Source organism: Muscardinus avellanarius, assembly GCF_963383645.1.
Source record: "Muscardinus avellanarius genome assembly, chromosome: 12".
NCBI lineage: Eukaryota > Metazoa > Chordata > Mammalia > Rodentia > Gliridae > Muscardinus > Muscardinus avellanarius.
Genome location: NC_137798.1, coordinates 81,306,887 through 81,318,180, shown reverse-complemented (window position 1 = coordinate 81,318,180; position 11,294 = coordinate 81,306,887). Strand labels below are relative to the sequence as shown.

The 11,294-nt window shown below is 57.0% G+C and overlaps 1 protein-coding gene across 1 annotated transcript; it reads left to right on the top strand.

The window, feature by feature from the left end:
* Window positions 1–7,091: 7,091 nt before the first annotated feature.
* On the top strand, window positions 7,092–9,452 carry IRF2BPL (interferon regulatory factor 2 binding protein like; the record flags this gene model as incomplete). Its single annotated transcript, XM_080707339.1, has 1 exon — window positions 7,092–9,452. The coding sequence occupies one exon, from the start codon at window positions 7,092–7,094 to the stop codon at window positions 9,450–9,452; it is 2,361 nt and encodes a 786-aa protein (XP_080563465.1).
* Between the last annotated feature and the right edge of the window lie 1,842 nt (window positions 9,453–11,294).

The window sequence follows — 11,294 nt, the reverse complement described above, 5'->3', positions numbered from 1 at the left end:
GGCCTTTTCCCCTCACAGTGTAGGAGGCTGAGGAAAGTAACACCTACCTCACAGGTGGGTGTGGGATCGGTGAGATAATGTCTGGGACCGCACTTCGGGGGCCCTAGACACATGTCGGCGATTATATTGTTAATAATCAATTGTACTGTGTTTCCCCTATCTACCAATGTAGCAGGTAAAGGCAGCAGAGGAATCACTCCCACTTTACCGATGAAGAAACCGAAGTGCGAGAAATTTGCTCAAGGTCACACGGCTATTTAAGGTCAGCAAAGTCAAAGTTGAACCACATAATGTAAATATGTATGCAATACCCGCCCCCCTTCCTCTCCCTCTCTACCATATTGGTTTCGGGGTTGAACTATTCAGCTCAGACAGGTAAAAATAGTTGAAAGTACTGGCCCATTGCACCTAAAGCAGGGGCTGCTGCACCCTGGCTGCTGGCGCGTACCAGACCTGGGCTGGCCCCGGGGCACCGTGAGATCGCTGGGAGGGGCTTCCCGCTCGAGGCCCCGCCTTCTGGCGGCCCCAGCAGGAAAATGCCGGCGGCAACCGGTCTCCGGGGCCCAGAGATGGAAATCCCCAGCTCGGTGAGGGCGGGTGGGACCCTCCCTGGCGAGTGAGGGGGTCCCAGCAGCGCACCAGTGGCCTTGACGGCCACCCAGCCAGGCTCCCCGCCTCCTCTCGGCATCCAAGCCTTCCTTCCTGGCGACCCCCTTTCTGGGGTTGTTTTAACCTACTGGGTCGGTGAATGGTACCCTTGTCGGGCTCTTTCCCGGTTTTCCTCTAGGCCCGATCCCTGGGCAGCTCATTCTAGGGTTTCTTTATTTTTGGAACTTAAAAACACACCAGCTTTTACTGAGGACAGCGCTGGGCTCCCCCGTGCGCTGGCACACTGGCTGGGAGAGGAAGCCGGGAGGAGGCAGGAACCAGACACGACTCCCCCCACATCCCCCCCCCCGCCTTTCTTTCTTCCCCTCCCTATCCCCGCCCCTCCAGGAAGAAAGCCGTCCGAGATCTGCTGTTTGGCCGCGGCCTCCGTGCCAGCCTCAACCACTTCCCTTCACCCGATTTTGCAGAGCGCCAGCCGGCCCCGCGCGCCCGGGGCTGGGCAGGTCCTGGCGGGCGGCGCAGGCTCGGCTCCCCCGGCGTCTCGGCGAATCGCGGCGCTCCTGGGATTTCACGCTCGAGTGACTCTTGCGTAACCCTATGCCCTGGCCAAAATTAATGCCTTTTTTTTTTTTAATACCAGGATTAATCCTTTAGGGTAAGGCAAATACTTCCGCCCGGCCGGGGAATACGTGTGTAAATCAACCCGAAGTCTCGATTCCCTTATCCCCACGGTCCTTTTGCGCCGGTCTTTAAGGCCCACGGTGCAGACCACAGCCCTGGGGCTCCGGGCGTTGGGGAGACCAGGGAGGGTCCTGCTCAGACTCTTGTTTTCATTTATTCTCGCAGGCCAAAGAACCGGCTGCTGCTTACCGCGGGGCTGTTACCAAAAAAGGCCTTTCTCTCGCCGGAGCGCTTGGCGGCGCGCTGCAGCGGGGTGACGCGAGGTTCAGCCCCGGCCTCCCTCCGAGTGAGCCAGCTGGCTGCAGAGACCGCCGGGCCCAGAGTGCCCCAAGCCCCACCATCTCAGCCACAAAACAGCGGGGGCAAGGGAGGGCAGGAAGGAGAGTGCCCGGGCTTCCAGGTGCTCAGGCTTGAGGCGACCTTCACCTCCCCACTGTCGGGCCTTGGCATTCCGGAAAGGCCACGTGGAAAGCTGACCTTCGGCTCTGGTTTAGAGCCCAGTTCTGAGGATGCCGGCTCCGGTGGCAGGCTGGGAGAGACAGCCACGATGGAAAGGGGTTGTGGGGAGACAGTGCTGGCTTTTCGTGTACTGTTAGTAGCCTCTTCAGTCCCCTAGACTCAGCTCCACAGTTGTGTGTCTGCACCTGGTGTCTCAGGTAGAGTCCTCCCCTCACCCCTTCCTAGCTTGGCCACGGCATTGCTGCAGTGGGAAAGGGCAATCCATCTCCAAAACATACTTCTTGCCTTCACAATCTCTGACACATCCCCAGACAAGGCCCTGTCAGACAAGCAGTTAAGAAGCAATTTATCACCATAAATGATGGTCTTTTTTTTTTTTTTTTTGGTGGGGGGTATGGAGAGAGCTGTGCTTTTAATTTTTATTTATTTGGTGGTACTGGGACTGAACTCAAAAAATGCTCCACTACTGAGCTATACTCTCAGCCTTTTTTTTCCTTTTTTTTTTTCTCGGCACTGGGGATGGAACCCAAGGGCATTCTGCCTCTGAGCTACCTATTTTTTATTTGGAAACAGGGTCTCACTGAATTGCCAAGGGCCTCACTAAGTAGCTGAGGCTGTCCGCGAACCTGGATCCTCCTGTGTGTGCAGCCTCCTAAATGCTGGGATTACAAGCTTGCACCACCACGCAAGGTCCTTTTTTATCTTGAAACAGGGTCTCACTAAGTTGCTGAGGCTGGCCTCAAACTTTAGATCCCCCTTTCTCAGCCTCCAAGTATTGTGATTACGGGTGTGTGCCACCACACTTGGCTTGTGCTTTTTATTAAAAAAATTTTTTTTTGTGGTACTGGGGGTGGAACCCAGGGGCTTTTCTACCTCCTGGCTATACTCCCATACCTATTTTTATACTTTATTTGGAGAGAGGGTCTCACTAAGTTGCCGAGAGCCTCACTAAATAACTGAGGCTGGCTTCGAACCTGTGCGATCCTCCTGTCTCAGCCTCCCAAGCGCTGGCTGGCTCTTGGCTTGTGCTTTTTAAATAAAAGGATTATGAGACTATAAGAGGAGTCTGTTTAAATGCATGCTGATATCTAACTCAGTGTGTCCGAGTTACTATGTATGTGTGTACATATCCTTTTACACACACATACACACCCCAGGTTTGGTGATGCACACTTGTAATCCCAGTACTTGGGAGGTTGAGAAAGGAGGATCATGGGTTCAAGGCCAGCCTCAGCACCTTAATGAGACCATGTTTCAATGTAAAAAAAAAAAAAAAAAAATAGGGCCAGGAATGTAGCTCAGAGGTAGAATGTCCCTGGGTTTAATCCCCAATACCACCCCCCATAAATATATATATATATATATATATATATATATATATATATAATAGTGAAGCTAGACGGAGGAGACATATGTGTGCATACCAAACATAACACTATGACACAGAATTCAACTTGCTTTCTCTAAGTGCCTGGCCAGAGGGTTATGGCTAAGTTGCTGTTTCTCCAGTATTTTGGGTTTAAATAAAGGAAAGGGCTGAATAAATACTATAAAGAAATGGGCCAACCAGCCAAGCCAAAACTGAGGAACCCCAGGCCGGCAAGAATGTCAAGCCATTTCGGAGCCTTATGTTTTGCCTCCCTCCAGGGAAGCAGGGTAGCTGCGGTGTGGGGAGGGCTGGAGTCTGAGGCTGAGGCAATGTTCTGGAGCAGCTCTCTGCAGAGGAATTGCTGGCTGTTCCGAGCCAGCCGGCCAGGCCAGCAAAGTTTATTATTGCTCTGGAGAGCACAGTGAGCTCACTGTTTTGCAAAAACAGAAATCTGGCTGCTCTGAGATGAAAGAAGGGCTCCCTAAGGGCTCTTCCTTCCCAGTTTTTCCTATCCTTAGTAACTCCCCTTTCCTTTGTACTTGGGGCCCCAGAAATGAGTGCAGGATCTGGGTGCTGGGGAGCACCAGATAGGGGGATATATTTTGGAGGTCAAGATAAAGAAAAAATACTGCTTGTTGATGAAACCGAACTTTATTATGATAGTAGTGATAAGAATAATGATCCTTATGTTTTATGCACTTTTACAAAGTTTCATGTGTTAGGCAGAAATAATATCAATACTAATTATCGACACCAACCATAACCAATACTTGCCGGCAGCTTCCTGAGTGATCCGCACTGTACCTCGCCTACTATATGATGTTAGTCTATGGCAGTGACAGGTCCACAGATCTGGGTATGGAAGAAATCAGTGGCACCATCTGGAAGGGGAGACTAGGGCTTGGTTATGAGGATGTATTGGCATGGCACTTTACACGCAAGATTGTACGTAACAAAGAATGGGGCACGGGTGTATTCATTTCGAGTCACCCCTCCATGCCACTCTGGTATGGAGCTATATCTCTATTTTCTGTATTTCTATCTTTCTAATAAACTTCTTTAAATCTTCAAAAAAAAAAAAATGGGCACTGATGGAAATTCTGAGTACCTCAAACCACTTCTGGGAATCTAGGCTTGTGAAAGTCACCTCTTAATATAGATTTACTGGATTCAGGTCCCAGCTCCAACTCCAATGGCTACTGGCAAGTTATTTAACCTCTTTCCTTTCCTACTCTGTGGAGATAACAGAATTAACCTTGTAAATAATAATAGCATTTAATAATATAGATAATATACCTCTTGTAATATAGGTATATTAAGGGTAAGACTCAGATCTATTTTTCCCCCCCTTGGGGAGGGTGTATTGGGGATTGAACCCAAGGGTCATTCTACCTTCTAGATACAAACCCCTAACCCCCCTCTTTTTTGTGGTACTAGGTATGGAATCAGGGGCATTCTACCTCTGAGCTACACCCCCCCCCCGCCCTACTTATTTATTTTGAAACACTCTCCCTAAATTGCAAAGGGCCTAAGTAGTTGAGGCTGGCATTGAACCTGTGATTCTCCTGTCTCAGCCTCCCAAGTACTGGGATTACTTACAAGCGTGAGCCACCCCTGCCTGGGCACACTAACCCTTTTTATCTTTTGTTTTGAAACACGGTTTCCCTAGGTTGCAGAAAGTCTCACTAAATTGCTGCTGAGGCTGGTCTCTAACCTGTGATCTTCCTGTCTCAGCCTCCCAAAAACTGGGATTACAGGCTCGCACCACCACCTCTGGCTCAGTAAGAGTTATTTCTTACTATGACAAGAAACAAACAAATATGTAACAACCCTAACAAGTTGGGAAATTATCATTCCATTTTACAGGAAAAAAAAAAACAACAAAAAAACAGAGGTTATGTAAATAAGTAGCCCATAGTTGCAAAGCCAGTAAGTGATAGCCAGGAAATTCCAACCCCTGGGCAGAATCCAATCCCATTACACTGCTTCTCCCTCCTCCAGCCTTCCCAGGGATCTCCAGCCTTCCCAGGGATTATCTAAATTTTCATGAAGTTAAAAAGAAAAAAGACCCAATAAATAGAAGAATCAGTTGAACCCCAATGATCAGAGCTAGGAGCATGTGTTCTGCAATGAGAAAGGAATCACGGCCTCGCAGTGTTCCGGGGCGGGGTGGGACGAAATCACGGCAGGTAAGAAAGAACTTGGAGAATTGCGGCTGGGCTATCAGCACAGTTCGATGCAACCCCCACCTTCTTTTATCAAACCCAGAAAAACCACTCACCTGTTCGGCCTCTCAGCACCAACCCCTCCCGCCCCGCCGCAGCTGTGGGCAGCCAGTTGCCTGCTTTCCTTAAAGGCCTCCGGGTGCTGGTGGATTCTTCAGACGGCCAGCCAACATTTTCAGAGTTAGGGAAAGAGATAGCTCACCCGGAATTCATTTAGCGCCATCACTGAAGCTCGGGTTCCTAGACCAGGGCACAAAAACAAATCCCAAACGCAGGTTCTGAAAGATTAAAAAACAGCTAATTTTGGCAGGTGCTTCGACATCAGTGGTGGCGAGGAAGGGCACACCCATGGACCCACGGGAGGCCCGAGTGTGGGGGTGGTGGTGGGAGAGTTGACCGCAGGTGGAACGTATAATAGCTAATATGAAATCAACAGCGAAGACCCTGAAACAGGACGTTTAAATTCGCTGCCTGGGGTGGGGTAGGGAACCAGGATCGGAAACGACGCATGTGGTTCTTAAATGCGTTTTTACTTGGGAGAGCCGGGCAAGGAAAGGAAAGGTCAGCGTCTGTTTAATTTCCACCCCCAGCCCTGGACTTCCAGCATTAGCTCGCCGGGCCTCAGCTGTTGTACACACACGGCGAGGGGGGAGGGGAGGGCGGAGGCGCGGAGGAGGGGCCGGCGGGGAGGAATCTGGGCGTCCTGCCGCGCATGCGCCCTCGGCGAGCAACAAGTGGGCTCCACAGACAGAGGAAGTGTAAAGGGGGGCGGGGGACTGGTGCAGAGCATGGCGGTGACGTCAGCGCTCCGCCCGGGCGGCATCCCGCGCGGCCAAGTCGGGGACAGCGCGAGCCGCAGCCGGAGCAGGAGCGCCGAGACGCGCCTCCGGAACGTAGAGTAACAATCACAACCCCACACTCCGGGCGAGCGCGAGCGGGAAGGGATGCGACCCGGGCCGAGGCGCCGTGCGAGCGCCCTGCAGCCAACGTGAGCGCCGCCAGTCGCGGCGGCCCGGGCGCCGGCCAGGCCAGGGGGCGGCGGGAGCCTGCGTGCGTGCGCTCTTCTCCTCTCCTCTCTCGTGCGTCCTGGAAGCGCTGGCGGCTGCGGCTCCCTCCGGCGTGCAAACCCGGCCGCCGCCAGCGGAACTGCCGATCCTGCGGAGGGGAGAAGCTCCTCTCTCGGCTGCCACCCCCTCCCCGGCCCTCTGGGGAGGCAGCGGCTTCAGCAAGATTGGACCCGGGCACCGGGTGGCACAGCCCTCTAGCCCTCGCCCCGGGGTGCCTGGCGGGGAGAGGACGCGGCTCGTAGGGGGCCCCCCGGGGAGAGGAAGACTCGGCCCCCTTCGAGCTTCCACGCACCAGCCACTGCGGGGAGGGGGCCAAGAGGCAGCGGAGGCCAGCGCCGGACACCCTCGCCCCCTCCCCCCGGGCCCGGAGCTTCCAGCCCCGATCCGCCGCACCAGGAAGAAGGCGCCCGAGCTCCTCTCCCGACGAGGCCGCCGCAGTAGGAGGTGGGGGCGAGGAGCCAGCGGAACCCGTGCGCCGCCCGGGCGGTGGAGCCCCCGCGGAGAGGCGCAGTGCCGGCGGTGAAGACTCGCGCTCCCTCCAGCCCCTGGGGCAGAACTTTCTCGCCCCCCCTCCTCCCTCCCCCGCAGCCGGACTCCCTCCCCAGCCCGTCAGTCCTCCCGGAGGAGAAGGCGCCGCGGAGAGCGCCCGGGCGGGGGCCTACCTTCCCCAGGGCTGGCATCATGTCGGCGGCGCAGGTGTCCTCGTCCCGGAGACAGTCTTGCTACCTGTGCGACCTGCCCCGTATGCCCTGGGCCATGATCTGGGACTTTTCCGAACCGGTGTGCCGCGGTTGCGTCAACTACGAGGGCGCCGATCGCATAGAGTTCGTGATCGAGACCGCGCGTCAGCTCAAGCGGGCGCACGGCTGCTTCCAGGACGGCCGCTCCCCGGGGCCGCCGCCGCCCGTCGGGGTCAAGACGGTGGCCCTGTCCGCCAAGGAAGCCGCCGCCGCCGCCGCCGCCGCCGCGCAGCAGCAGCAGCAGCAGCAGCAGCAGCAACAGCAGCAGCAGCAGCAGCAGCAGCAGCAGCAGCAGCTCAACCACGTCGACGGCTCCAGCAAGGCTGCGGTGCTGGCGGCCCCGTCCGGCCTGGAGCGCTACGGCCTGAGCGCGGCCGCCGCCGCCGCCGCCGCGGCCGCCGTGGAGCAGCGCAGCCGCTTCGAGTACCCGGCGCCACCGGTGAGCCTGGGGGGCGGCAGCCACACCACGCGGCTGCCCAACGGCCTGGGGGGTCCCAACGGCTTCCCCAAGCCCGCGCCCGAGGAGGGGCCCCCGGAGCTGAACCGCCAGAGCCCCAACTCGTCTTCCGCGGCGGCGTCGGTGGCGGCTCGGCGCGGGACGCACGGTGGGCTGGTGACCGGGCTGCCCAACCCCGGGGGTGGCGGGGGCCCCCAGCTCGCCGTGCCCCCCAATCTGCTGCCGCAGACGCTGCTCAACGGCCCGGCCAGCGCCGCGGTGCTGCCGCCGCCCCCGCCCCACGGGCTGGGTAGCCGCGGGCCCCCCACGCCCGCGCCGCCCGGGGCTCCCGGGGGCCCCGCCTGTCTCGGGGGCGCCCCGGGAGTGGCGGCCGCGGCGTCCTCCGCGGCGTCTTCGACCTCGTCGTCTGTGGCGGAGGTGGGCGTGGGTGCTGGCGGCAAGAGGCCCGGCTCGGTCTCCAGCACGGACCAGGAGCGCGAGCTCAAGGAGAAGCAGCGCAACGCCGAGGCCCTGGCGGAGCTGAGCGAAAGCCTGCGCAACCGCGCCGAGGAGTGGGCCAGCAAGCCCAAGATGGTCCGCGACACGCTGCTCACGCTGGCCGGCTGCACGCCCTACGAGGTGCGCTTCAAGAAGGACCACTCGCTGCTGGGCCGCGTCTTCGCTTTCGACGCCGTCTCCAAGCCCGGCATGGACTACGAGCTGAAGCTGTTCATTGAGTACCCCACGGGCTCGGGCAACGTCTACTCCAGCGCGTCCGGTGTGGCCAAGCAGATGTACCAGGACTGCATGAAGGACTTCGGCCGGGGTCTCTCCTCTGGCTTCAAGTATCTCGAGTACGAGAAGAAGCACGGCTCTGGGGACTGGCGCCTGCTCGGGGACCTGCTGCCCGAGGCGGTGCGCTTCTTCAAGGAGGGCGTGCCCGGCGCGGACATGCTGCCCCAGCCCTACCTGGACGCCAGCTGCCCCATGCTGCCCACGGCTCTAGTGAGCCTCAGCCGCGCCCCCAGCGCACCGCCGGGCACCGGGGCCTTGCCGGCCGCCGCGCCCTCCGGCCGGGGCACAGCCTCCAGCCTGCGCAAGAGGAAGGCGTCCCCCGAGCCCCCGGACTCGGCCGAGGGCGCGCTGAAGCTGGGTGAGGAGCAGCAGAGGCAGCAGTGGATGGCAAATCAGAGCGAGGCGCTGAAGCTCACCATGTCCGCCGGGGGCTTTGCGACGCCGGGGCACACGGCCGGGGGGCCGCCGCCCCCGCCGCCCCCACCCCTGGGACCCCATTCCAACCGGACCACCCCGCCGGAGTCCGCCCCTCAGAACGGGCCGTCCCCCATGGCCGCCCTCATGTCAGTAGCAGACACTCTGGGCACGGCGCACTCGCCCAAGGATGGCAGTTCGGTGCACTCTACCACCGCGTCTGCCAGACGCAACAGTAGCAGCCCGGTGTCGCCTGCCTCGGTGCCCGGGCAGCGCCGCTTGGCATCACGTAACGGGGACCTGAACTTACAGGTGGCGCCCCCGCCGCCAAGCGCCCACCCGGGCATGGACCAAGTGCACCCCCAAAACATTCCGGATTCGCCCATGGCCAACAGCGGACCCCTCTGCTGTACCATTTGCCACGAACGTTTGGAGGACACGCATTTCGTTCAGTGCCCATCTGTCCCCAGCCACAAATTCTGCTTCCCTTGCTCTAGAGAGAGTATCAAGGCCCAGGGGGCCACTGGCGAGGTGTATTGCCCCAGCGGAGAGAAATGCCCCCTAGTTGGGTCGAATGTACCTTGGGCCTTCATGCAGGGCGAAATCGCAACTATCTTAGCTGGGGATGTTAAAGTGAAAAAGGAGAGGGACCCTTGAACCACAGGGCAGCCCCTTCCTCTGCCTAGACCAGCTCCTCTCCAGTCCAGAGGGCCCCTCCCCCCGCCCGCCTCCACCCACCCTGCCCTGGCTCCCCCCAAGATGTAGAATTGTGAATATAACAAACTGCAAAAAGTTAGTCTTATGTATAGACATTATTTTCGTCGTATGTTTCTATATTTTGAAACAAAGGTATGTAACTTCTTCATTTGAAGGATAAGCGGTTTGTGTTACGCAGTATAATATTGGTTGGGTCATTTGCATCATATTAGCATTTATTTGGTGGCAGAATGTTTGCCTAGGTACAGAATTAATAGCCCTTAGCAACGACTGCTGCTGGTGTGTATTTTTGTAAATGTTACGCACTCTGAAAGGAAACACACACACACACACACACACACACACACACACAAGAAAAAGACTTTTTGTTTTTTGCCAAGGCCAGTGTTGCTGCCTAAAAAAAAAAAATAATAATAATAATGATGCTATATAAAATGGTGAAAGCTTCTTTCTAAACAGCCCCGAGTGTTGAAGTCTTCACTTTATTTTGTTCGGTTCTGTTTTGTTTTTGTTTCCCTGTTTTGTTTTTAAAATGGAAAGGGGGGTGTTGGGGGGAGGGCGGGGGTGTTTTCTGTTGCAAGTTCGTGAGGGGAAGATGTTTTGGTTTGTTTCTACTGACCCGAATGTGTTGGATCTTCACGTGTTGTTTTGTTTTTGCTTTATTGATGCACGGATGCTTTTGAACCGTAGAGCGAAATGCTAGACATGGAGAATCTGCTCTGTTTGTCCTTTATACATTTCTGTAGTTAACAGAACACTGTAATGTGCCTTGGAGCTTAGTAACTTGTAATAAATTCAATTGATATTAATTCTGCCCCTCGTCAGCAAGTTTGTCTTTATAGGGCTAAGGCCGCGCAACCCCTCGGTAGGGCACACCCTCCCCACCTCCCGCGGAGAACCGGAACCCAGCCCCTCCCGGAGCCCTGGAGCTGGCCTGGGGGGAGGTCGTGCGCGCCGGCTGCCCTCCCCCTCCACACCAGGCTATTTACATTCACCTCTGGGGGAGGAGACAGTTGCTGACTAAGCGATCTCGGTTTACTCTCTTATTTTCCCCCGGAAATGGGGCCCAGCTGCGAATGTCATCGTCAGGAATGCTTTCTGGTGCCTGGCCCTGGGGCCATGAGTCTATATGCTGATACCCACGGCCCGTGTGACTTGACCAGGGGAGAGGGGTTCCAGAAAAAAGCCGGGGTGCTTGGCCGCTTAGATACATCACAACTCAGTTACTGTACGTTTAAGGCAGAAATGTGAGGGCGCGGGAAGCCGGCTGGCGGGGCCGGGAGGGGTGCGGGCCCCCGGGAAGCCAGCGCACAGACTCCGCTTCCAGTGGATGCGCGCAAAGGCGGGCCTCACCGCACCATTACGAGCGCTCTCCCTCTTAATCAGAATTTCAAAAGGCCGAACAGAGTGGGATTGGGGGAGATGGGGACCGCGGGTAGGGGTGAAAGACCTAAACCCGCTTCCAGAAGCCAAGGTTAGTTCTGGCACCAAATAAAACCCATGGCGACCGGCCGAGACTGCGAAGGCCTTCGGAGCTCTGAGCCTCGGGGCTGAGAGCGGACGGCAAACGATCGGGGTTTGAACCTTGTACTTTCCTGGGAGGCAAATGCCAGTGGAGTAGAAAACTGGACCAAGAAAGCAAAACAAAACGGGACAATCCTATCTGAAACACATTCCTGGCCACACCCCATTCCTGGGCGGGGCGTGCTGGGCGCGGACGGTCCCGCCGCGGCTGGAGGAAGACCGGGAGAAACTTGGCGCCCCCGCCCCACTGCGAAGGAG